Source organism: Capricornis sumatraensis, chromosome 15 (genome assembly GCF_032405125.1).
Source record: "Capricornis sumatraensis isolate serow.1 chromosome 15, serow.2, whole genome shotgun sequence".
Lineage (NCBI taxonomy): Eukaryota > Metazoa > Chordata > Mammalia > Artiodactyla > Bovidae > Capricornis > Capricornis sumatraensis.
Window position 1 is genome coordinate 79,112,569 of NC_091083.1, and position 27,821 is coordinate 79,140,389.

At 48.6% G+C, this 27,821-nt stretch overlaps 1 protein-coding gene across 13 annotated transcripts in view; it reads right to left on the minus strand.

Annotated features, from left to right (window-relative positions):
- ZMYND8 (zinc finger MYND-type containing 8) overlaps positions 1 to 27,821 on the minus strand; it is a 122,847-nt gene that overhangs the window by 81,606 nt on the left and 13,420 nt on the right. For 12 of the 13 annotated variants that reach the window (XM_068987024.1, XM_068987022.1, XM_068987025.1 and 9 more), the window contains exon 3: positions 2,830 to 2,978. In XM_068987024.1, coding sequence (XP_068843125.1) covers positions 2,830 to 2,978 — 149 coding nt within the window. Of the gene's footprint in view, positions 1 to 2,829; positions 2,979 to 11,109; positions 11,155 to 27,821 lie in introns of those variants that run through there. The other variant, XM_068987011.1, reaches the window with a different exon arrangement.

The following is a 27,821-nucleotide window of genomic DNA, read 5'->3' on the forward strand; positions in this document are numbered from 1 at the left end:
GAATTATAGGGTCAAGGGTCAGGAATTTCTTTTCTTTACAGTTCAGGCTATTTCTCTGTTGCCAACTCTTGGCCGTTCAGCCCCAGGGAGTTTTAGATGTGAAAAACAAAAACCTACAATCAAGCTTAGAAATGTTCCTTCCCAGTTCAAACCCCTGTTTTACCAGGATGGGAAAGCAACTGACAAGGTCACCCAGTGGGTTTCCCAGATGCAGTGGGGCAGGAAGGAGTCTGGACTTCAAGGCCTGGACCCCTTCTCCTCCAGAGACACAGCTCTGTAAACTCTCTCATCACTGTGACGACCGATTCTGCAAACGTGTAGTCACGCCCTGTGTCCAGCCACCCCTGCCTCTCTGCTCCACATGCCCAGTGCATTCTGCATTCATGAGCTCCCCCTGCGTCAAACTCTGGGGTGACAGCAGCCATGAGCTCCCCCTGCATCAGACTCTGGGGTGACAGCAGCCATGAGCTCCCCCTGCGTCAGACTCTGGGGTGACAGCAGCCACTGGACACTTTCTGGCCACAGATTTACAAATACACCATTGTGGTCCTGAGGTTTAGGTGTTAAGAGGACCTGTGGCTGAAGAAGGGGGAAAAGAAAATGTGTGAGCTGCCTAAGGTGGTCAGCTTCTAGGAAGAAAGATGTGAGCCAGTTCTTAAAGGACAGGAGGAAGTCACTAAGCGCACACACACAGAGAACCACTAGGAGACTCTCTCTCCCCAGGGAGGACAATATCTGCTTCACGACTTACTGATAACTGGTAAAAGAGGGCTTGCCTTAAATTAAAATTTGAGGATTATTTATAGCCTTTGTGTTTCTTAGTCTTCAAGCCCAACAGGTATGATGGGATGGCTAATGGTGACAGGGGCGTGGGGCGGGAGGGTGGGGTGGGGGTAGCAGCTTCAAGCCAGACAGGCAGACCTACGCTTCTTGCTATAAAGCCTTGGGGAAGTAACTTAACCTCTCTGCCAGTAAAACAGAGAGTGTACCCTTCCTCACAGCATCATTATAAACATTCACACAAAAAAAGGCTTATGAAAGGATAGGCACACTCTTAAGTCCTGCTTTTAGTATTAGTCTCACCAACACTATTACTGAGCCACCACAGCTCAGCTGATAAAGAACCCACCTGCAATGCAGGAGACCCTACTTTGATTCCTGGGTAGGGAAGATCCCCTGGAGAAGAGACAGGCTACCCACTCCAGTCTTGGGTTTCCCTGGTGGCTCAGCTGGTAAAGAATCCGCCCACAATACGGGAGACCTGGGTTTGATCCCTGGGTTGGGAAGATCCCCTGGAGAAGGGAAAGGCTATATCCACTCCAGTATTCTGGCCTGGAAGATTCCCTGGACTGTACAGTCCATGGGATCGCAAAGAGTCGGACGTGACTTTCACTTTCACTCACTTTTCCAACACTGTTATTATATGATCTTTCAAACTGCAATTGGAAATGATCTTTTCAAATTGCAAAAATTTACTTAGAAGCTATCAGATTCTCCTGTAATGGGAGTTCCAACTCATTAAACCTGGGCTGACCAACATGGCAGCTATAAACCAGAGGTGGCCACGTAAATTTAAATTCAATTAAAAATTCAGTTGCTCAGGCACAGCTGCCACTTTTACAAGTGCTGTGGCCACACGTGGCTTGTGGCTATCACACTGAACAGCACAGGCCTGGAACATTTCCAAAGCTATTTAATTATTTCACAGATAGGCTGTGTGATTATTTCACTTAGTGTAGACTCTCGCTTAACTTTTATTATTTATGTCATTTAGCTCAATTCCTCTTCACAACAGCCCTGCGAGTTTGGTAGCAGTAAGATCATTATTCTCATTTCAGAAAATGAGAAAATGAAGCACAAAGAGGTTAACCTGCCCACAGCCACAGGGCAGCAGCAGCGCTGGCATTTCACTGTGTAATTTGGAGAGAGAAAATAGATTCATGCCCAGAAACGGCCCCTCTCAGAGTCCCGGGCGTTTAACCGTTGCTGGGTTCCTTCCCGTGAAAGCAACAATCTTATTTTATTCGACCTCAAATCCCCAGGGCCCACTTCCACATCCATAATCTGCACAAATGCGTGAATACATCCCGAAGAATCCCCTCTGAACTGGTTATCAGGAAACCAGGCATCCTGCTTGCTCCATGCTAGGAGACTCGACCTCATGGACCAGGAAAGCACCTCTCATCTTTTTAAGTCAGAAGAGTAGCTTGTTTGCAGCACAGAATTTTAGAGGTAGAAGGTCCCTGAGATAAGATACAAGATGGTGAGTCGATGTTTGCATCAAGGATGGGGTCTGCCAGGGACTGGGCACTCTGAGAAGAGATAGGGACCAATTACCTAAGTCACGGTGGGCAGTGAGTGGGTCAGGAGGGCGGCTATCTCTCACCACAGTCCTAAACCCATTCTTTTACAGATGAGAAAATTGACACCAAAAGGGACCACAGGCCTCAGCCATACCACCCCCTCCAGGCAAAACTCCAAACTGTCCTACCAGCCCAGCCTAGCAGGGCAACACCCTCAGGCCACAAGGGCAAACAGTGCCAACATGAGAAAAAAAGAAATCCAAGGAAAATCCCCAAATCCTAGAGTATGGTATCTCTATCTTATCTGGGTCACTGCCCTGTCCCCACAAAGAGATCTGAAAAGCCACTGGGAATTTCTCCCCAGGCCCATTTTGCACTCCCCTTTCCGTCCTAGGCAAATGACAGCCGGAGCAAGGCAGCTTCCTAAATGCCAAGCGCACAGGCAGTTGGAGAAACATCAGCCTTTGTCCGCAGCCCCTCCCCACCCCTTCCACGCAAGTGGACCCCATTCCTGGTGGCCTCTTACCTGCTCCTTATTGTTATTGTTCAGTAAGCCGGGTTTCTTTTTCTTTTTAATGGGACTTGTGGATGTGTCCTGTGGCGAGTGGCCATTGGAGGAATGAGGAGGGCTGGGAAACTTTCTTTTCTGGGCTGTTCTCTCTGTGGAGCCAGGATCTGAAAGAGACACACAGGATCGCATATTTTAACGCAGTCAGGACTAGGCCCCGCAGGAAGCAGGGTGTGGAGGACACACTCATTTTGTCCCCAAACTTAATGCTATTTTATTGATTCTCCTAGAATATACCTACCCCACTGTCTTCATTGCATGTCTCAAAGAGGTAAGACGGTCTTTCTTTTGCATACAAACATTTCTGTGAAATTTGTAATTTATGGCCAAAATACAAAAATTGGGAAACTTCAAATAATACCCTAGATTTGGGGCTTCTATTAAAAAAAAAAATCAGAGCCTGCAAGGCCTTATACAACCAGATAGAGCTAAACACTTGCCAGCTACTTTTTAGAAGGGAATATGCCCTCTATTTTGCCAAAATCCCCACCATTCCCTTTGTTGATAAAGGTCCGTCTAGTCAAAGTTATGGTTTTCCAGTAGTCACGTACCACTGTGAGAGCTGGACCATAAAGAAGGCTAAACGGCAAAGAATTGACGCTTTCGAACTGTAGTGTTGGTGAAGACTCTTGAGAGTTTCTTGGACTGCAAGGAGATCAAACCAGTCAATCCTAAAGGAAATCAAACCTGAATAGTCATTGGAAGGACTGATGCTGAAGCTCCAATACTTTGGCCACCTGATGCAAAGAGCCGACTCATTGGAAAAGACTCTGATGCTGGGAAAGATTGAAGGCAAGAGGAGAAGGGGGCGGCAGAGGATGAGATGGTTGGATGGCATCACTGACCCAATGGACATGAATTTGGGAGACAGTGAAGGACAGGGAAGCCGGATGTGCTGCAGTCCATGGGTCGCAGCAAACAGTGGGACATGACTTAGCAACTGAACAAGAACCACCACCAGCCTTCCCTACTGTGTTCCTGTTGACCAGGCCATGAACCAGCAGCCAGGAGCTGTCACACACCCAAGAAAAGAAAGAAAGTGAAGCTGCTCAGTTGTGACCGACTCTTTGCAACCCCATGGACTACAGGCTCCTCTGTCCATGGGATTTTCCAGCCAAGAGTACTGGAGTGGGTTGCCATTTCCTTCTCCAGGGGATCTTCCCGACCCAGGGATGGAACCCAGGTCTCCCGCAGTGCAGGCAGACACTTTACCATCTGAGCCACCAGCCACACACCCAAGGCTGATGCAAAAGCAGGAGACCATAAGAGACGGACCAAGAAAAGAAGGCCACATACTTTTAAGAAAATGAAGGCAAACATAACTCGTGGTAGAAGACATTTATTTACGTTTATCAGATTAACAAAGTATAACTACGTAAAAAAATATATATACCCCACCCCTCAGAGTTCCCATGACCCAGTCACCAGCAGACGTGTTTGTGACTATCCTCCAGAGATCAACAGAAAGCTGCATTCTCACCCGCGTCTCATCTGAAAAATACCAACGCCACCCTCACCAATCCATTTCTGTTTTTATTCTCCCCATACCTCATTTAAACACAAGCATTGACACAACCATCCCATCTTCACCTGCAAAGATCTGAATCCGCTCCATGCCTGACAGCTCTCCCGCTAGCTGACGGAGGCCATAAGGGAACGGCCTGGAGCCCCTGCTATGCTTGAGGAATGAAAAGTCCAGGCACCAGAAGAGCACAGGACTGTGCCAAGAGCACAGGTGGCAGAATGGGATACAGAGTTCAGAAAGATGACTATCTGCGAAGATGGCCTGATGACGTTCCCCAGCTCCAGGGTTAACTCTTGGGCAAGTCCCAGCATGCGGGCTCTGCTGTGTGTCACCAGCCTGTGTCTGGGATGGTGGCCAGAGCTGCTGGGGCAGATCACCAGGGTCCAAGAGCTGTAGCACCCTCCAGCACGCTTCAGACAATGGACCACTTCTGCAAAATCCAGTCCACACCAGGGAGTTCTCTCTGCTCACCAGGCAGGCTGCAGGAAAATCCTGAACACATGTTCAGAGTGCTGCACTGAGGCTAGCCCCGAGAGGAAATTAAATGCTAACCACAGGCACCTTGAGGGAGAAGAGACCTCAGAGTCAAGGGGCCACCCCACAGACATCAAAACAGCAGCCTGGAGAGCCCAAAGGGATGGCTCAGATGCACACAACAGCTAGTTAGTGGGAAAATGCACTAAAAAGATGTAGCCTAGGATTGGCAAGTTTCCCCAGAGAGAACCTCCTCTCATTCCCACAGGGATCCTCATCCCACATCACCATCATACGTGAAAATGCGCACGTTCTCCATAGGGTCTCTGACCTAACAATCTCCTCCTAGAAACACTCTACAGGCCTGGTCACAGGGCAGCAAAGCACATGCAAGATGATTCAACTGCAGCACTTGGTGTTATAGCTAAGACTAGAAAGGGCTTCTGTGTCCATAAACTGTTGGTCTGAACACATAGTGGGATTCAGCCATGAAGAACACATCACCTTGAGACAAACTGATTATCTCCAAGCTTCTGGGTCAGGTTAAAGAGCATGAAAATGCCAAGGACATTCTCCACAGAACGAAAAAAATTACCATTTTAAAATCTGTATAGGAACACAAAGACCCTGAATAGCCAAAACAATCTTGAGAAAGAAGAACGGAGCTGGAAGAATCATACTCTGTGACTTCAGACTATATTATTTAATACAAAGCTATACTCATCACAACACTTTGGTACTGGCATAGAAACAAGACACGTAGATCGATGGAACAAGACAGAGAGCCCAAAAATAAACCCACACACTTATGGTCGATCTATGACAAAGGAGGCAAGAATATACAATGGAGAAAAGACAGTCTCTTCAATAAGCGGTCCTGGGAAAACTCACAGCGACATGAAGAAGAGTAAAATTAGAACATTCTCTAACACCATATACAAAAAAGCAATGCATGTCTAGCACCAATAATAGACCAAAAGACACAGCCCAAAAAAGATGGGTTGGTTTGGGTTAGCTTGGTTTTTTCCGGGGTTTTTTTTTTTTCCCCCTCCATTTTGTTTGGGTTTTTTCTTTCTTTTTGAAAAAGATGTTTTCGTATATATTCATATTTACATAAGCCTAAAATACTCCCAGTTGAACACAAAAGTGTAAGTTCTTAATGGGGACCAGAGGTCGCCTCAGGGGAGGAGAATCTGCAAGGAGTGGACGCAGGACCTCTTTCTTCTTGCCACTGCGTATCCTGCGGTACTTTACCATGTTCCTGAACTACTTTAACAAAATAAGGAAAAATAACAAGGAAGTATTTAGAAGGCACAGTGTCACATTTTGAAAAAAAGCAGTGGGTGCAAACCAAAGCCAGTAATGAGCAAATGACAGAGGCCTGACTCAGGATAAAAAATGTGACCAGATGTACACACTTAGGGTTGATCTGTGTGGGCCTACAGACCCCAGGAAGGAGCTTGAAATTTGTTCTGTGTGAATCTAATAAATCCAAATAACTCCATTTATGTATCAGAGGACAGGTGTTTAACAAAATCATTTTGGGAGCTCAAAGGAGACGTGTCCCAGAAGAAATGGTACCCGGGCCAGGCAAAAACTGAAAGCTACTGGGCCAACGTTTTGCTTCTCTATGTATTGTTTCATTAGCGTACAAAGTCTGAAAGAGGAGAGCACATGAGCAAAGTCAGGCCAGTGGAAAGCTAGGAAAATGTCTGGGGAAAAAACAAATAACCACAGACTCTTGAACAACAGGGTTGGGCCATCAACCACTACCCAGTTGAAAATCCACAACTGCTTTCTCTGCCTCAAAAACAAAGGAATTGAAAAGGACTCACCAAAAAGCAGGAAGCTGAAGCAACCTGGACAGAATCAGGACTCAAGCCCTGGTTTTTTGTGATTCCACATACTGTGATTTGTAATCAAACGCAAACTTTTCCATGCACTTAAAAATTGGTAAAATGAAAATGCGTGCGTGCTCACTCAGTTGTGTCTGACTCTTTGTGACCCCCATGGACTGCAGCATGCCAGGCTCCTCTGTCCATGGGATTTCCCAGGCAAGAAAATTGGAGTGGGTTGCCATTTCCTACTCCAGGGGATCTTCCTGACCCAGGGATTGAACCTGTGTAGCCTGCAATGGCAGGCTGATTCTTTATCATTGAGCCCCCTGGGAAGCGCAAAATGAAAAGACAAGTATTCTATGTATTGGAAAAAAAATCCACGTGCAAGTGAATAAGAGTAGATTCAACACATGTTCTTCAAGAGTCAAGTTTAGTGTATCGATGTTTCTCGATGGAGTTCTAGTGGATTTTGGAAAGGATGGCCCCCTCCTCATTGCAAGGACAACCCCACCCCCCTCACACCCGCTGCCATTGATGGTCCCAAACACTGTGAAAACCAAAAGCATCCCAAATGCTTCCTGAACCCTCCCAGAAGTGGTACCACCCTTCTGGGGCACCTCAGAGCCAGAGTATGAGGCACAGTGGATGAAACCCACAGCCCAGCCCACACCTGGTCAACCTCCGGGGCCAGAAATGGCTCCAGCTCCTCCCTGGGCCATCCAATCATCCACCTGTGGCTGAGATCTCCTAGGATGATGGGTCCCCATCCAAGTGTTGTCCCCACACTAGCTGCAGCATCACCTGTGAATCTGCCGGAAATGCATGTTCTCAGGCTCCATGTCAGATCTACAGAATCAGAAACTGGAGCAGGGCCCAGGAATCTGGGGTTTAAGCAGGCTTCTGGAGGATTTGGGTGCACGCTAATTTGAGATGCTCTCACATGTGTGTTTGGGAGACAGAGTCTGAGTTCTCGAGTCTCAGGAATCGCCTTTCCTTCCTCATCGCCATCTAGAAGGTTGGTTCAGGACCCCAGGAAACAGAAGCCAAGAATGAAGCAAGGAGAAAGAATTGAAACAGCTAAACAACTTTCCCTCCTTCTCAGGGCCTCAGGGACACATCTGTAAAATGGGAGGAAAGGTAAGGAAAGGGACCAGACCATTTCTTACCTGGAGTCCATGAAAGTGCCTCAAGGCCCCATAAGCTACCTGCCACAGTTCTATACGTGGATGCAACTTCCTGAGAAAGGGGGCCTGAGCCTATTTCACCTTTTTAAAGGTGAATCAACTCTAAAGATCAAAAAGCTACAGGACCAGAGGATCCTAAAGTCTTTTAACTTTGAAATTCTTTAATTATACATGAAAGAGCAGGATGGGGGAGTGGGCAGGATTCACTAGAAATGAATATACTCATAAGCCACTGAAAGTGGAGGAAACAGTTTTCCCCAAGGCCACCAGGAAATAAAAGGACAGGAGCCTCTAACTCAGTGAGAGGAGAGGGTCTGACCCAAGGCTGCCCACACCTAAGAGGATCCTCAACCTTCTAGTCTGAGCAAAACAGAAGAAAATCCCCAATTTTGTTCCCGGTTACACATACAGCAACTCACTCCAGAGTTAAGGTGAGTTCAGTGGCTGTATCCAAGGGGATACAAGAAATTTAATAGAATCCAAACAACAGACACATCTGTCAACAGCAGAGGCTCTCAGTGAAGCCTCTTAGGGAGAAAAACTGAGAAATGCCAGCTGGATTCAGTGTCCTTCTGAGATACAAGACAGCAGGCCGGCAGCATTCTGACTAACAGCCTACCCACTCCAGTGGAGGCTAGGCCTCTGCTGGTGATAGAATGGTGGGTGGGAACCTTGCTGTAGTCATGGTAACAAAGCTGCCTTGAAGACCTTTTCCAGAAAGCTGAGTCAAAGTTTTTTGGTGTTTTTTTTTTTTTTTTCCCTTTTTGATGATTTAATTCTGACAGGGACACATTTCTAAATGCATTTCATGTATAAATTTGGAATGATGATGACACACAGCTACTGTGCACCGAATCCTCAGGGAAATGGTTCACCCTTGATCTGAAAGACCTTCCTGGCAAAGTGGCAGGACCTGGGATGCTACGGGGCTAGCCCACGCCCACTCCCCCAAAGTCAGGCTGGTTCTGAAGGAGTTAACATGGGCAAGAGAGCAGAGCAGAGAAGAAAAGGCCAGGAGCTGTGACTCAGGAAAACAGCTTGGCATGGAGCAGGAAGCAGAAGAATTTCCCCTCCTGTGACATTTCGCTGAAATCTTAATAATATGGCAAGTCTCCTGGGTATTAGGAGCCAGGCATGTAATGCCATCCTCCCCGAACCCGTGTCTTGTGAAAGGCCGGAAATAATCCCACTCAGCCCTTCCCAGATGTCCCTGACACAAGGGATGCCCTCCTCCCAGATAACGCAGCCGCAGGTAGTTAACAGCTAAGCTGCGCTTGTATTGCAATGCACCAAGCCTTGTTCAAAATGCCTCTCGTGTCCTTCCCTCCAAGTCACCGGCCCAAAAGCACACAAGTGGCCAGGCTGGGATTCAAGCCCAGGCAGCAGAACTTCAAGGCCCACGGGTTGGGCCTCACCCCAGGGAGAGGCTTGCCTCAGCTCTGTTGCCCGAAGGCTTCCTAATTTAGGGTCTTTGTGTTCAACAGCACACACTCCTTTTGCTCCAATCACGCAGAATGCGGGGGTTGGGGTGCTCCAGGAACCAGGAGGAAGATGGAAAATTGTGACCGTGTCACTTGCAACGATGCATGATACTGAAGCACATCCCGCCTCCCAACCCTCACAGGTGGCACCACAGCCTGGCTGGCATCACAAAACAGGCTGGTGGGGAGTGGCGCTCCACAGCCATCTCCCTTCCCCCAACACTCCTCCCCAGTGTCCATCCATCCAGGCACCCCTGCCCCCACCCATATCCGGCACCTGAGTCACACAACCCCCCACCCCCCCCACCCCCGCCGCCCTTCTCCAGAGTCCAGGAAATGACACACCAATTACAGGGAATTGTCTCCTCCAGAGAGGGAAGGGGCCCCAGCTGAAGGCAGGGCGCATCCTGGGGAGGACCAGCCCAGTAGTGTGTTTTTATGGGTGTTAAATTTCCCTGATGCTGTCAATGGCGAGGTGGCCAGGGAGGGGCTGAATGAAACAGGCCCAGACCAGCACCGAAGGCCACAGAGGTGGGGTGACCCACCATCAGCTGGCTGGAGATGGACAGTCGCAGGCAAACCTGGACAACCTGGTCCCCCTACACTGAAGTCACGCCAGGCGGCACAGGACACAGGGCAGTCGGGACACGCTAGAGTGTAGTCAGGCCGGGCGGCACAGGACACAGGGCAGTCAGGACACGCGAGAGTGCAGTGTGGCTCTAAGCAAGTTCCTTAACCTCTCTGTGCCACCACGCTTCCTTCCGGCCGATGGAGATGGCGGTACCCCACGGAGTAATCCACAGATTAAACAGAGTTAATTCATAAGATGCTCTTGGTAAGACAGAGAGGAAGTACTGGATAAACAGCAGCTAGTTCTTTTAAAAAGCAACACACATCCCCCTTCTTCCCCATCTTCCTCCTCCTCCATCCTTCTCCAAAAACAGAGTCGATTTCTCCAAAAAAGCGTATTAAATCAAGGCCACAAATTCTGTTACGGAAATACCAGCCTATATGAAGTGGAGACGAGAAGGACCCCAGGACGTGATGTCTTCACGTCCATCAGATCGTGCAGAGACCAGGTTTCCGCCTGCCACCGCGAAGGCAGGGGCAGGGGCAGACCGGAGGCCTGCGGAGGCTCAAGCACGAAAGCAGGCGCCATAGCTGCCAGCCTTCAGCACGGCCTCCTTCCAGCGTGACCACACGCCGCTCTTTCCCAGCAGCAGCAGAGCCCAGCGCGGCTCATCCTTTCCGAGTCTTTTCCAAAGACGCAGGTACCCTAACAGACCTCCCTCCCCAGGAATCCTTCCGGCCCTCTCCAGCCAGTCATTACATCATAATGAAACAAAAGCCCGGAATTTCCTCCAAGCCCGGAGCAAAAAGGACAGGAATCTAGACCGAAGTGTGGGGGCGGGGAGGGGACCAGGTCCCGGCCACGAGGAACACGTGAGTGACCGAAACGCTCAGGTGAACAGTCTTCGGACCGGGGACCCACCAAAGCTGGAAGACGCGGCCGCGACCTGGGCCTCCCAGGGAAAGGCCGCCCTGGCCTAAGCCGGGCTCCTTTAAAGGTCTCCCACATGTGACTCTGAACTTCCAGATCAGGGAAAGAAGGGCTGGAATGCAGATGAGGAAACGGGTCGTTCTCAACTTGGGGGACACGTCACTGGACCGGAATCTGGGTACCTCTGAGATCCAATCGAGCAAGGGGCAGGTAACCCTGCCAACGGGGCACTTACCTGCCATTGAGAAAGCTCTGCCGTTCGGAGGGCCTAGCCTCTCTTTAAAAGAGAACAGAGGCTCACACACGGCACACATTCCTGCTTCCGGATGCTCAGCGGCCTCTCCCAGGGGGAGGAGGAAGCGGCAGAGCCGGCAGGCTAAGAGTCACCGCTTCCCAGGCCGGCCGGCGGGGCCGGGACAGCCTCGCCTCCCTGCAATCAGGCAGCCCGAGGCCCACGACAGGCCTCCGTGTCCCCCAGGCTTGCAGGCTCTCATTTATCACCCTTGGCAGACAGCGGCTCGGCTGAGCTGAAAAATCTTCAGTGCCAGCACCAGAGAGCCATTTATTTCGCTGATGTGAATAAACACAACAAATTGCATGGTTCTACTTGGCCCAACTGAGAATATCAGAAGGGAGGGTGGGGGTGGGGGTGGGGGTGGGGAATGAAAGTTGGGGTGGCTTGCATTTTGAAGGTGGTTTTTTTTTCAATAATTGTTTCCAATTTAGTTCTGATGCGCCTCTCCCAGAAATGAGAAAACCATCTCCCCACTGCAGACTCAGTCTCCCTCTCCCCCACCCTCCTCCCTTTCCACCTCCCTCTCTCCTCTCTCTCTCTCTCCCCCCCAATAATGCAGAAGTGGTGATTAATGGGCACATTCATATGTAAAAGATGAACTTCCAAACTCTCCCGGCCGGAGGAGAGATGGCTTCCACCAAGGGAAGGAGAAGAGGCTGATTTACAAAGGTTTAGCCTTCAACATCTAGAGGCAATGGCAACCAAGTAGCCCTTTCTCCTTCCCCCGTCCCCGTCTCCCCTCCCCCAACCCCAGCTGGGATGAAGCCTCTGGAAAAAACGACAACATCTCAACAGGAATTTCCTGGTTCCAGAATGCCAAGCTCTTTCAGGCTTTACAGAGCGGAGGGAAGGCAGGGCCCAACTCCCTAAGAAAAAAACCACTCACTGTGCCCCACCCACCCCCCTCAGCAGGTCTAGGCCCAGAAGGCTGGCAATCCAACGTGTGTACACAGATGAGGACTTTAAAGACCCGCCAGACTGCCACAAAGAAAATGTGGAGGAACCAGTTGCCCTCGGCCTTGACAGCGCAGCTGGCAGAGGAGGAAGGTCGCAGGAGGAGCTGGCCCCAGCGCCCCAAGCCTGTGTGCATTATTTATCCGGGCAGCAGGGACTCGGCTCAGGTTCTGGAAAGCTCAGGCACTGGTGGGTGGCTTTCAAACTGCAATGAGGAATTGCAGCATCAGAAGGCCAGTTCCGAAACAAAAAGACTGCTAGCCGCCAGCTGAAGTAGCAAAGTGGGCTGGAGAAGAAAGGGGGGATGATAGAGGCCACAGGGAAGAGGGTCGGCAGATGAAGGAAGAGGTGCTGCCCCCGGTGGTAACCAGGCAACGTTCCCCACCCACCCTGGGCGGGGTCTGGCTTCTCTGTAAGTCCCCTTAATGAAGACAAAGAAAATTCTCTAGAAGACACCAAAGAAGGCACAGGCCCTCTAGTCACCTCATTGCCTTTTTTCTTTTTTTTTGGAGGAAGCAAAGATGTTAGGCCCAGAATGTCACTCAAATTACCCCGGTCAAAAGGACTCCCTAAGATCACCCGGATATGGAGGCCCCCAGGCTTAAGCGTGTACAGAAGCATGGATTAGCAAAGCCACTACAACACGCCTTAAGAGGAAAGTCAAAGATGGGCAATAACTCCAGTGTCATCCATAGGGGCCTGGCGTGCTGTCATAAAATGAAACAGGGAAGGAAGCACGTCTTTGTGTACTGGCGTGGGGCAAAATCCAAATGAAAAAAGGCCAGAAATAGAACCTGGGTGAAAGAAATAGGAGCTGCGTGGGCTCTGGGTTTGCAAAGGCCTGGAGGAACACCCAGGAAAATCAGCCAGCACGGAACTCCTCTTTGAATGCTTTCTGAGCCCAGTCACGTATTTAACTATTTAAGGTATTTTTAAATGTCCATGGGAAGAAATGGATGATAACAAGATTTACGGGGCTCCCAGTACATGCGAGGGACCACGTCTGCACCCCACCCCACCCCCCGCACACAAGAGGAATTCAAAACATCTCTCACACACCCCCCCCCACCCTCTCCCTACCCTGGCATTAATGAGGAGCTGCTCTTAAGGGGCTCAGGTGTCTGAAACAGTGAAAAACTGGTTCTCAGCCCGTTCCCCTCAGGGGACACTTGGCAATGTCTGGAGACATTTCTGGCTGTCAAAACCAGGCAAAGAGCGGGGGGCTGCTACCTGGACTCTGAGTCCAGCGGTGCTGCTCAACACCCCACCGTGTTCAGGTCAACTCCCATCCCCGTGAATGATCAGGGACAGGACATGTCAAAAGCACCCGATGATGAGAAAAACCCTGGCGGTAAAGAGACTTCCAGGGAGCTGCCAGGCAGGTCTAACTTTGTGTCAATACACCACCCACGAAGGTTTCTGCAGCCATTAAGAAGGAAGACGATGCCTTATGCTTCACCTGGCGGCCCTGACTTCAGATTTCAAAGAGAAGAAAACAATGGGATCAGTCAGTCAGCAAATAGTCACTGAGAAACGCCTAGACATCTGGGCTCCCTGAGAAGCCACCCAGGGAAGGGCCCGGCCCCGCCGGGGGGACGGCCAGAGAAAAACAGTACGAACAGCTCCCATCCGTGGACCACGAGTCACCTGTCCTGGACACAAGTGCGAACGGACTGCCTCCGCACTGCAGCTCTACGAGGCAGTGGGGCCAGAGGCTCCCCCAGTTTTACTGATGAGAACTGAGGCCCGGAGAAAAGCAAGCCCATGAGGAAGTGACTAGTAAATAATGGATACAGAATATATTCCACCTAGAACTACTGAATGGGAAACTGATTACAGATGGACCAAAAGCTGAGCAGGACAAATCCCGGGAATTTGTGAATAACACACTGGAGAGAGAGTATAACCAAGAAAGATCTCTGCACTTTTCTTTCTCAAACTTGGCTTGTGTGAGTCACAGCTGATATTTATTAAGAAGCTACTTTACAAATCCTCCCCCAAATCACATGAGGTAAGGATGGTTTTTGTTTGGGTTTTCTGCTTTGGTTCTTGGCCTTATCACACGGAATTTGGAACTTCCCCGACCAGGGATCAAACCTGTGCCCTGCAGTTAAAGCACAGAATCTTAAACCAACGGACCACCAGGAAAGTCCAACGATGATGTTTTTGTACCCATTTCATCGGTGAGAGGTGAAATCATCTGGTGGCCAAAGCAGCAGGCTGGGGCTCCATCATAGCTGGGTCCCACTCCAAAGACAACACCCCCTCCCCCAAATCAGTCAGCTGACTGTCCTGAGGTCCAGGGTGCCACCTTGTAATTCTCCATCACTACAGGCATGTTTACCAGGGGGGCTTCCCTGGTAGCTCAGCTGGTAAAAGAATCCACCTGCAATGCAGGAGACCCCAGTTCAACTTCTGGGTCAGAAAGATCCCCTGGAGAAGGGAATGGTTACCCACTCCAGTATTCTGGCCTGGAGAATTCCATGGACTGTATAGTCCACGGGATCACAAAGAGTCAGACACGCCTGAGTGACTTTCACACTCAAGGGCATGTTTGGTGCCAGCCAACGTCAACACAACACTGTTGTTCAGCACGTGGACTTTGGAGCCATACCACCGGTTCTAAATCCGAACCCTGCCACCAAATCCTTCGGCAAGTGACTTAACCTCTGTGCCTAGTCAACCCAGCTGTTAACTGTTAAAGACTCTTCCTTCAAGGACTGTTAGGAATAAAAGAGGTACTGTGAGCACAGTGAACAGCTCAAAACACCACCAGTTATTACTGGTAGGTAACCTCGGGCCAGGGCAAAGACACGAACCCAGAAATCTCAAACCAGTTTCCCCAAATCATTTTGCCTCTTCACCTTGATTTGCCCCCCAATGAGCCCTTCCCAGCCTGTTCCTGAAAAGGTTCACTGATGGGAAATACCAGACTTTCATAGTAAGTCCTCCCAGGCTGGCACAAGTTCAACCAAGCCAGCTTCAAATCCCCTCAGTGCTCAGGATTTCCTCCCAGATCAAAGAAGAAGCACCAGGTTGGTGGCCCACAGACCCAGCCCCGCTGTGACCTTCCACCCTAGGATGCCTCCTAAGGCCCTCTCCTCCCTACTCAAGTGAGACTCAGGAAGCCTGGGAGAGCGCTGGCCTCAGAATCCTAGTAATCCACAACATGCGTGAAGAATGCCAGACCTGGCAGGGTCAGGATGGAGGCATGAAGTGCCTACGTGGTGTCTGGCACGCAGCAAATGCTCTGCAGAGAGCTGTTCCTCCCCTGCCCACCCTCCTCCTTCCTGTTCCCCTTTGGCCCGCCCTTCACAGTGGCCACCATCTTGATCCCAGCCCTGGGACTATTCACCTGCCCCTGCCAGCAGCCTTCTTCAAACCTAAAGGAAATAAGCTGTCCCCTACTTAAAACCCTCTGCCAAGGGGCTTACTGCAGGCGCCCAGCATCTTATCAGGACTCACCATGCCCGCAGGGATCTGGCCATGCCCATCTTTTATCCACCTTTCTTTTACTCAACCCTAACCACAAACAGCTTCTTTTGTGGCTCATCCCCAAAGAATCCACCTGCAATGCAGGAGACCTGTGTTCCCTGGGTTGGGAAAATCCCCTGGAGGAGGGAAAGGCTACCCCCACTCCAGAATTCTGGCCTGGAGGGTCGCAAAGAGTCGGACATGACTGAGCGACTTTCACTTTTAAACACAAACAGCCCCAAAGGAGCCAATCTCATTTGTCCTGGCTGATTCTTCCACCTGGCACCTTCTATGCCCAATCTTCCCATAGTGGGCAACTTCTACTTTTGGCTTCAATAGTCACCTCCCCAGAGAAGCCTTCCCTTACCAACCCAGTCTCCGTCACTGATTCTACCATCTTAAAGTGGTTTCTGCCCCCACACCCCGCCCCTTCATTGAAGTCATCTCTAGCTGGAAATTATCGAAACATTCTCTTTTTTACTGATTCGCTAGCTTATTGTGTCTCCTCCAGAATGCGAACTCAATCTCAGTTTTTCTGTTTTTCTTTGATGTAGCTCAGTGCCTGACACCCAGTGTGGCTCAGAGGCAGTCACCAAACACCCTGGACCAGCTAAATGAAGTGTGATCACAGCAAACTCCAGTTTTTCTTCCCAGGTCTAAGCATATGTCCCAGGAGACCAAGATGGCCAGAGGGTCGTGGTGAAGTAGGCAGGGATGATTACACAAAAGGGAGCCTGGCCATTCCAGGGTCTGAAAGAAACTGAAGGAGGAAATTCCCTTTCCAACAGGTACTCGGCTATTCTCGCTTCTGGTCTAGAGAGCCCATTTTCCCCAAAGGAGGAGATTAAGTGAGGATTTATATCTTGAACGTGACGGGGCCTAGCAGCTAAACGCAATTACAGAGAAACCAAAGGCAGAAAATTCAGAAGAGTTTTCTCTGGCCACTCATTTCCTAACTCCCTCCATTCTTCTTGGGGAGAGCTATTGTTTCAGAAAGATTTAGTGTTAGAAAAGAAGAATGACTTTCTCCGGGGAAAACAAACTCCCAACTGGGAGACTCCCCACTGTGATGACCATTTCACCACACCTCTTAACCCAGATTCTTGGCCCTTTTTCTTATCAGACCTTTTTAAGGCCACCGAGGTTCTCTTTTCCACGCCTCCCTGAAGGCTTGCCTGGACTGTCCAGCGTGGCCCTCCAAGACGAAAAAAGGGGCCCATCGCATGGGCACTCTTCCATGGGAAGCCAGCAAGATGGGCTCGGCCTCAAAAAGGGGAGAGTGAAAAATGGCTTCTCAAGTTCGTCTTCCCTCCATCCCACTCAACAGGTGTGCGACAAGAGAAATTAAATCTGCCCTCCTGTCTCCATCTCTGTTCCCCTGGGCTTCTCAGATAAAAGCATTTTTACCCAGCTTGAGGGGAGTCTCGATTGGAAAGATATTTGTCAAGTAACTCTCAGCAACTACTACTATGTCTGGTCTCAACCCAAGAAATAGCAGCCTGGTTTGAAAGATGGTCCCCGTGTTCCTGTGTGGGTATGGGCGGTTACTAGAGGCTGGTTAAGAAGGTGAAGGGCAAAACCAGGTCAGTCTTACTAGGCACAGGGCCCAAGTGACAGCTGATGAGATGAGCCAGTGATCCAGAAGGGAAGCAATGGCCAGGAAATCATCTAAGGAAACTGACAGCCCTGCCTGGGTGGGAGATGGCCCCACGGAAGGATTCCGGACTGCATCCCGTCCACTCCTCACAGCTGTGCGATTCTTTAGTTGTTGGTATTTAAAAATTGGGAAAAACTGATCAAGAAATCCAGATTACTAGCTCCTCTTTAAAAAAAGAAAATTAAGATCCAGCCACAAAAAGTCCCCATTTCCACATGGTACGATCCTCCAGGCTGCTTCCCCTACCCTTAGGATGGAACATGAAATTCCCCATTTGCCAAGGTTTCCATCATTCTTAACTGTCAAGATAATTAATCGTAACCTTGAAAATCCCTTCAAGGCAGAGTGGAGTAGAGAAGGGCAAGGCAGGTAAATAGTAGGATAAGAGATAAAGGATGCTTTGCTAAAATGGCCAAGATCGAGACAACGCAAGCCCAACATGGTAAACCTTTGTTTTTATTTTTCCAACAGGAAGACAAAGGACAGATGAAAACACATCAAACTGTCAACTAAGTTACCTGGCAGAGGATTTCTGAGCTTTTTCTTTGTATACTTTAGCTTGTTGCCAGGAGATGAACTGACTTTACCATTTGAAAAGAAAATCCAGGGACTTGCCTGGAAGTGCAGTGGTTAAGACTCCACGTCTCCACTACAGTGGGTGCGGGTTCATCCCTGATCTAGGAATTAATATCCCACATGCTGCAAGGTGCACTCAAAAAAAAGATTTTAAAAAAAGAGAAAATCCAGGGCTTCCCTGGTAGTTCAGTGGTAAAGAATCCGCCTGCCAATGTGGGAGACACGGGTTCAGTCCCTGCTCTCGGAGAATCCCACAGGCCACGGAGCAGCTAAGCCCATGCCCAGCTATTAAGTCTGTGTTGTAGAGCCTGGGAGCCGCAACTACTGAAGTCTGTGCGCCTTAGAGCCCGTGCTCCACAACAAGAAAAGCCAGCACTCCACAGCGAGAGAGTAGCCCCTACTCTCTGCAACCAGAGAGAAGCCCGCGAGCAACGAAGGCCCAGCACAGCCAAAAGTAAGTAAATAAAAATTACTTTTTTAAAAAAAGCAAAGAAAATCCAATCAACCATTTTATTCCCTTACTTAGTTTCTATTTCTTGGAAGAGAGTCTTCATTCAAAAAGCATTTATTGAGCAGCTACTACAAATCACTGGTTTAGTCACTAAGTCGTGTCCAACTCTTGCGACCCCATGGACTGTAGCCTGCCAGGCTCGTCTGTCTGTGGGATTCTCCAGGCAAGAATACTGGAGTGGGTTGCCATTTCCTTCTCCAGGGGATCTTCCCGACCCAGGAATCGAACCCAGGTCTCCTGCATTGCAGGCAGATTCTTTACCTGACTATGCCAAAGCCTTTGACTGTGTGGATCACAATAAACTGTGGAAAATTCTGAAAGAGATGGGAATACCAGACCACCTAACCTGCCTCTTGAGAAATCTGTATGCAGGTCAGGAAGCAACAGTTAGAACTGGACATGGAACAACAGACTGGTTCCAAATAGGAAAAGGAGTGCGTCAAGGCTGTATATTGTCACCCTGCTTATTTAACTTATATGCAGAGTACTTATATGCATGAGAAACGCTGGACTGGAAGAAACACAAGCTGGAATCAAGATTGCTGGGAGAAATATCAATAACCTCAGATATGCAGATGACACCACCCTTATGGCAGAAAGTGAAGAGGAGCTAAAAAGCCTCTTGATGAAAGTGAAAGAGGAGAGTGAAAAAGTTGGCTTAAAGCTCAACATTCAGAAAACGAAGATCATGGCATCTGGTCCCATCACTTCATGGGAAATAGATGGGGAAACAGTAGAAACAGTGTCAGACTTTATTTTGGGGGGCTTGCAAATCACTGCAGATGGTGACTGCAGCCATGAAATTAAAAGACGCTTACTCCTTGGAAGAAAAGTTATGACCAACCTAGATAGTATATTCAAAAGCAGAGAATATAGTTACTTTGCCAACTAAGGTCTGTCTAGCCAAGGCTATGGTTTTTCCGGTGGTCATGTATGGATGTGAGAGTTGGACTGTGAAGAAGGCTGAGCACCAAAGAATTGATGCTTTTGAACTGTGGTTTTGGAGAAGACTCTTGCGAGTCCCTTGGACTGCAAGGAGATCCAACCAGTCCATTCTGAAGGAGATTAACCCTGGGATTTCTTTGGAAGGAATGATGCTAAAGCTGAAACTCCAGTACTTTGGCCACCTCATGCGAAGAGTTGACTCATTGGAAAAGACTCTGATGCTGGGAGGGATTGGAGGCAGGAGGAGAAGGGGACAACCGAGGATGAGATGGCTGGATGGCATCGATGACTCAATGGATGTGAGTCTGAGTGAACTCCGGGAGTTGGTGATGGACAGGGAGGCCTGGCGTGCTGCCATTCATGGGGTCGCAAAGAGTCGGACACGACTGAGCGACTGAACTAACTGAACTGAGCCAAGAGGGAAGCCAGGACTAGAAATCGCTAGCCCCACTTTAAAGAGATAAGAAGACCTGGTCCCTGTTATCAGTTCAGCAGGAGACACAAAGGGAAAAGAATGCAACAGAGGCTGAAGGCTGGGGAGAGGGTGGCCCAGCACATCCTGGATTCTTTTTCCCCCAGCCTGCACACCAAGATGCCAAAGAACCTGGCAGAAAGGCAGTTCAGAGGGGCCTGGATAACAAATACCAATTGAGAAGATGGGAAGATAGCTGTGTTCTTTCTTTGAGGATCTTTTTTTTTAAAAAAAAAACAAGCCCACGAGAATCTAATCAAGTGAAATTTAAGACACCGATAGAATTATTTTTTGAGCATGTTCTATGCTGAGCCAATCCGTAGCTAGGTGTTTCCACCTACTACGTCCAGCACGACGTGTTAATGTATTGAGAGTTGTAATGCAGTGCCGTCCAACAGAACTTTCTATGATGATGGCAACATTCCGTATCTGTGCTGTCTACATATCTGGACAGCCTCTAGCCACGTGTGGTTATTGGGCACTTGCAATATGACTAGTCCAACTGAAAAAGGAATTTTTATTTCAATTAATATAAACTGAAACAGTCACAGAGTAGCTACCTAATCAGACAAGCCTCGATTTAGAAGCTCAATAGACAACAGACAAGGGAGGAAGTTCAGCAGGCAAGCAGGCCCCTTCAGAATCCTCCACCTGTGCCTAAGGGAAGAATCTGGTAGTAGCCTTCAGAGCAAAATGATTCGGGGGGCTAGAAATGTTTGTGGACTTGCCACCTTCAGCCTAGGCTGGAAATTTTTCAAACCTTCAGGATGTGTGAGAATGTCTGATCAGAGCGGTTTACCAATTTTTTCCTTTTCCTGGCCAATTTAGGGGACTTTCTGGGGTGATTTCTTTTTTCTTCACCATGCTTGCAGCTTGCAGGATCTTAGTTCCCTGACCTGGGATGGAACTTGTACCCTCGGGCAGTGAAACCATGAAGTCCTAACCACTTGACAGACTGCTAGGGAATTTCCCCAGGGAAGGTTCCACAAGAGGGGAGCCTGGGTCCCTGAGGACATGGAGAAGACAGGTCCTCAGGGAGAGCAGCCTGGAAGGATGGACAAACCTATGACCCGGCGAGGAGCAGGAGGGAGCCGGTAGGCACTCAGGTCGGACAGGCTGAATAGAAGGGGCAGGTTCTGCAGGGACACTGACCAGAGCCCCAGAAAGCACAGATGGAGTAGGGCCTTGAATCTCAACTCAGGGCTGCGGTCATCTTCAGGAGCCACCAGCAACCCAAAGCAGGCAAGCAAGACAATCGCACTTGTGTTTGGAAAAGGGGCCATTACAAGTGGGCTTAATACCTGGGGAAGGATAGAAATCAAAGGGAAGGGGGCCATTTCAAAAAGCCCCGTATCCCTGGGGGGGAAAGACAGACAAGCCACCGATCATTTTAGAGAGAGAAGAAATTTGAGCTTAGGTAATTATTTCCAGGCGCGGAAGATATTCTAGCTGAAAGGCTGCTTTTACTTCCTTCTCCAGGAGTTCTATCCACCTGGTAGACAAAGTCAAGTCACACTCATTCATTCAAGAGATATATTTATTGTGCTCCAACTGGAACAGGAACAAGTGATGGTACAACGGGCACTGGGGAAAACGAGCTACACGAAAACAAAAGGCAGGACCCAGCCCCACCTGGAGCCTGAGCATCCAGGGAAGGTAGGATGTTAGGAGGAAAAAAGAGAGCGGAGGACCTTTCTTCAGAGGATCTGAAAAGATCAGTGTGGTGGGAGTAGAGAGAAAGGGGCACACAGAGGCAGCAGGCTGGAAAAGCAGGCAAGGCTCACACACAAGGGTTTTAGGATTTTGCTCTTCATCCTAATACCAAGAAGCGAGCCCTTAAGACTTCAAAGCAGGTGGTGGTAGCTGAAAGAGAGGTTCCTTTTAGAAAGATCAGGAGGGTAGGGCAGCTAAGCGATGGGAGCCCAGTTAAAATAAAGGGACTTTTCTAGTGGTCCAGTGAGTGGCTAAGACGCCCCACTTCCAATGCATGAGGTGCAAGCTTGAGGGAACTAAGATCCCACATGCTGCTGGGTGAAGCCAAAAAAAGAGACTAGTGTAGTTCACTGGTGATAACCTGAAGAAGAGTGATAGGTACAATGTATTATTGTAAGGAAGCAACACAAAAAGGGCAAAAGGATAGAAGAATCGAGGCTCAGTCCCATATCCCTGGCCTAGCCAACTGGCAGAGTCCTGGCTTATTCACCATGGGGGAGAAGCAGGTGTTTTGTTGGGGGAGCGGGAGGGAAGGCAGACAGTGAAATCAGTGTGGGACATGTTGAGTTTGAGACGCCCAGGACCAACAGGTCGGGCAGTCAGGTAGGCAGCTAGCCCTCTGCATCATAACTCAAGACACATCTAGGCTGGACGTAAGATATTCCTGAGTCATAAAGCCACAGATGTGGGCGAGATCACCCAGGGAAAGAACGTGCTGGGCAAGATGAGGAACCAAGCTCTCAGCGACGCCAACACTTAGCGGTGGGGAGAAGAGGAGGAGCCGGGGAAATTAGAGGAAAAGCACAAGAACAGGCAGGTTCCAGGGGAACGATCAGCTAGATCAGGGCACGAAGTGCTGACACCGCCCACTGGAGTCTACCGGAAGCCCGGCGGGAACTGCTAACAGGCAGCGTCTCGGTGGATGCCACCACGGAGCTGGCAGAACAAAGCAGGAAGTAGGGAAACCAAGACCTAAATACTGACGCTCCTTTTACCAAATTTGGCTATGGAGAGGCCAGAAAAAGGAGAAACACTAATAGGAAAGACGCAGGGTCAAGAAAGGAAATGTGGAAAAGACCTGCGCGTGTTCAAAAATCTGTACATCCCTCAAAAGGCTAAACACAGAGCTACCCTATGACCCCATAACCACACTCTGAGGTCCACACCCAAGAGAAATGAAAACATACACCCACAGAAAAACTCGCCCACGAATGTTTACGGCACTGTTCTTCATGACAGCCAAAAAAAAAAAAGAAACAACTCAAGTCCATCCACAGATAAACGGATAAATAAAACAAAATATGACAATGGAATAATGCGATGGAACATTATTCAGACATAAAAAGGAATCGAGGAGTGGTGTGAGGGGACTTCCCTGGTGGTTCAGTGGCTGAGACTCTATGCGCCCAACACAAGGGGCCGGGGTACAATCCCTGGGTCAGGGAACTAGGTCCCACATGCTGCACCTAAGAAGTTCACGTGCCACAAAGTTGCTTGCCACAACTAAGACTCAGCACAGCCTTAAAATAAGCAAATAATTTTTTTTTAAGTGATATGTGCTACAACATGACTGACTAAGCGTAAGAACATTAATCTACAAGTAAGAAGTCAGACATGAACGTTCACATACTAAAGGAGTCCATCTATACGAAATGATCCAGGTAAGCAAATCCAGAGAGGAAGAAAGCAGGCTCGTGGTCACCAGGGGCTGGGATAACTGGGCGATGAATGGGGAGTTACAGCTGAAGGGTCAGGGAGTTTTTACTGGGATGATGAAAATGTTCCAAAATAAGACTGTGGTGATTCACTGAACGAAGCTTCCCTGGTAGCTCAGTGGTAAAAGAATCCACCTGCCAATGCAGGAAATGAGGGTCTGATCCCTGGGTCGGGAAGGTCCCCTGGAGTAGGAAATGGCAACACTCCAGTATTCCTGCCTGGGAGATCCCATGGACAGAGGAGGCTTGCGGGCCACAGTCCACCGGGTTGCAGAAGAGACATGGCTGAAAGAATAAGCAACGAGATGATCACTGAACAATTCTGTGACTGGATTAGAAACCATGTTGCTGGGAATTCCCTGGTGGTCCAGTGGTTAGGACATGGTGTTTTCAGCACCAAAGGCACTGGTTCGATCCCTGGTCGGAGAACTAAGATCCCACACGCTGCACAAATCGGCCAAACATAATAATAATACTTTAAAAATAAAAACCTTGTTACTGTTCCCTTTGAAATGCTGGATCTCTGGGTCCCAGGAAAGCTGAAGGTAAGACAGAATTGGGCAGGGGGGCACCCCCACTCACCCCAACTCTGAGATGTGGGCTTGCCAAGCTTGCTCCCCTCCCGTTAATCGTCAAGGGGCCTCCACTAATGGAGCAAAGTGAAATAACTACTCTTTGAAACTTTCAAGCAAAAAAAAAAAAAAAAAAAAAAAAAGGGCCAGGATCTCTAAAAGGCCTCAGACCTAGAATGTTAACTCCAGAGGCACTGGGAGAAGGAAAAAGGAGAGATGGTTCTTTTGAAACTAAGGTTGAAAATGGTTCATTGTAGATCACAGTCTTCTGGAACAACAGCAGTCACATAAACATGTAACGTAGGTCAGGATTCAAAACTGGGGCAAACGCAAGGTTTTTCCACGAGTGAACCACGAAGATAAATTGCACAGAAGGTGCTGACAGGGTTCCATGGGCAGACTGCACTGAGGCTCTGCAGGCCAAGAGAAGGTAGAAGGTTTCTCATTCAGAAAGCCATATCCAAAAATTCTCAAGAGTTGCAGGAATATTTTAGACCTTGTTGGGAGAGGAACAATCTGGTAGTTATCTAACTCGCAAATCAATTCCTTCCACTGCACAGTCTATGGATGGCACTTCTTGGGCTGGAGGAAATGTGAAGAGCCAAAATTGAGTTAAAAATACTGATGCTCATTTTTGAAAAGAAATATTCTCAGCACTTCAGCCTCGCACTGTGATTTAATGGGTATTTACGGTTATAGTTTCTTAAAGTTTCCTTGGGGAAAAAAAAAAAAAAAGAATGATACAAGGTCTCTGTCTGAGAGCTGTTCTCATAAACAGTCCCTTTGTGAAACAAGCTTAATTTACATACAACAGTGAGAACGAGGATCCTGTACTAATTAAGGTCGGGCTGGTTAGCAAATTGCTGTAATTGTATATTCTCCAGCTTCCTGTCTTGGAAAACATATTCATACCGAGGCAAATCTCAGCAAGAATGGTACTGTTCGAGATTTTAATATCTTGGGCTTCCGTTGCATCTGTGCAGGGTTTCCAAGTGGCTCGTTCCCTTGCACGGGTGACATTACACAGACATTTTTTAAAAATGGTTTCAGCTTTGGCAGCCTGGCATCCGCACACCACAATCATTACTGCAAAATGCACACATCGCAGGATCAAGACACAGGCAGCCCAAACAGGAGAGCCTTTGTATGCAGCCGTGAGCGCCTAGCGTCCATCACTTTTCAGACTTTAAGTTCCTATCCTTGGAGGAGCCACACTCCTACGTCGTGTGGCTAAAATCCTGCACTGAACTGTGCTGTGTCCAGTCTCCTGCAGAGAATGCAAACCCACAACTCTTCCACCACTTGTGACCCAGAGATGTGTTCTGTTGGGTTCACGCATGGTCTTTCAGAAACTGGGCCACATGGATCACGATTCTAAGTCAGGCATTTTTACAGGAGGCGGGCGGGGAGGGGAATAAAATCCCAGCTGGTGACACCAAGTGAGACATATTCCTGTTTCTGCTTTGTTCAGCAATCAGATGGAGGCACCCTACCCCTTTAGGACAGATGGTCTCCCACCCACCAAAGGCCCCGAAACCCTGGATACCACCTACATTCACTGGTCCACCTGCTGGCCCCTGAGGACATCTCACCCAGGATCCTGGGGGCTCATGACCAAGGACAAAGGTTTAAGATCAAAGATAAAACCTAACCTCTCTTCTCTACTTGGCCACTTCATTAATCCCTCTGAGCTTCAGTTTCCTGAACTATAAAAAGGGAATAACAACACACCTGTAACACAGCATTATTAAGAGAATCAAACGAAGTCATTTACATCTAATACTTGACACCTAGTAAGTACTCAGGAAAACAGCAGCTAGGCAAACACACTTGGCACCTCGGCGGCACTTCCGAGTTTCGCTCTAGCCTCTTTCAGCAAATCATTACCCCTGGACACAAATGTCAACCTGACATCTTGAAAGTGCGAAAGCTTTGTCTCCTGAGAACTAAAATGCTCCAGTAAATGCCAGGGCTGGCGTTATGGCAATGACTGGCTTGGGAATTATTCAGTTAATAAGTGAGTATGTGTCAGGGGGAAGAGGGTGCACAAACTGAAATTCAGTTAGAGAATCCGAAAGGTCGTACAAACTACACAGGAACAGAATGAACGAATTCTGAGCCAATTCCTCTTAGGACTTCCACATTTCTCCAGTACAGTTCAGGGTCTCCTCTCCACCCACAAGGAGGGCATGATGCTGCCAGTGTCCCAAGATGCCTGGTGGTCCTCATCCTCCTTTGAGGAATTATCTCTTCCCCAGTGAGGGCAACCCTGGGGGGTCCAAGTGTCTAGTACCAGCCCTTCCTCGGCCAAAGGGCAAAAAAAAGGCACTAGGCAAGGGACTCTCCCTGGGGACTCTATCCTATTGATCTGAAGAGACTGTACATTTAGCTTCACTCCCCAGAGCAGCGCTGGGCCTCCAGCCACTCCACTGAGTCCATCCACCTTCCAGTCCATCCCTTCCCTGCTCCAAAGAACCCGACCTGGCTTCCGCTGCTCACAAAAGAACCCCAACCGGACGGTATCGGGTAGGGGCTGAAGCATGAATTTCCCAAACCGTAAAAAACGCTGCTCACAACAAAAGAACCCCAATTGGACGGTATCGGGTAGGGGCCGAAGCATGAATTTCCCAAACTGTAAGAAAAGCAGGCTAGAGGAACAAGTATGTGTTCACGGAGCCCACAGCCTCACAACATGGATTTCGAATCATCGGGACTCAGAGAGAGAGAAGCCTTCACTCCCGCCTTTGCAAGGGGGTCACATTTGGACCAGGCTAACTTTAGCTCTCAGAGCCCCAGCAACACAGTATCATAACTCCAGGCCTTTCTTTGCGTATGCGGCATCCTCACCTAACCCCAGAGGTTCTATCAGAAAGGTTCCCTAGACATAGAAGAAGCCAGTCAGTCACCTGGCCATCCGATGACCCTGGAGGGTGGAAGCTCGGCTCCACACAAGGAAAGCCATCCAAGGCAGTCCCTGGGGAGAGTGGAAGGTCTCCCTCGAAACCAGGTACCCCTTCTCCTTCCGATTCCCCACCAGAACAGAGGCTCCAAAGGTCCTGAGAAAATCAGTCCAAATGTCTCAGAGGATAGGATGCCTGTCCTAAGCATACCCGCTGGGCTACCCTATACAATTCTCTTTTTCTCAATTGAAGTACAATTTTTTATTGATTTATGTTATATTAAATTCAAGTATATAGCATTTCAATTCAGTATTTTTACAGATTATACCCCATTATGACAAAGTGACTGTAATTCCCTGTGCTGTGTGCATATCCTTATTGTTTATCCATTTCATAGGTAGTGATTTGTAGCTCTTAATCCCATACCCCTACGTTGCCCATATATATTTATTCCACACATAAGTGAGAGCATACAGCGCTTGTCTTTGACTTATCTTGCTAAGACAAATATTGTCTAGGTCCATCCATGTTGCTGCAAAAGGCAGCATTTCATTCTTTTCTATAGCTGAGTAATATTCATTTGTATATACACATCTTCTTTATCTCTTCTGTTGATGGACACTTGGGTTGCTTCCATATCTCAGCTATTGTAAATAGCGCTGCTATGAATATCAGGGTGCATGTGTCTTTTCAAATTATTTTTATATACATATGTATACGGCCAGGAGTGGAACTGCTGGAACACGGTAGTTCTATGTTTAGTTTCTTTGAGGAATCACCATACTGTTCTCCATAGTGGCCGCACCAATTTACCATCCCACCAATAACGCAGCAACGGTTTCCTTATCCCCATATCACTGCCAATTCTCATTATTTGTACTCTTTGATGATGGCCATTCTGAAAGGCATGAGGTGATCTCTTATTGTTAAAGTTTTGCTTTGCATCTCTCTGACATTTGCGACGCTTGCCATCTTCCCATGTGCCCAAAGGCCATCTGTGTGTTTTCTTTGGGAAAACGTCTATTCAGGTCTTCAGCCCATTTTTTGATTGGGTTGTTTGTTTTCTGATATTGGGCTTTATAAACTGTTTATATTCTTTTGGATCATACAATTCTTCATTAATGACCTCCATGCCTTCTTCCTGGAGACTGGAAGCAGGGAAA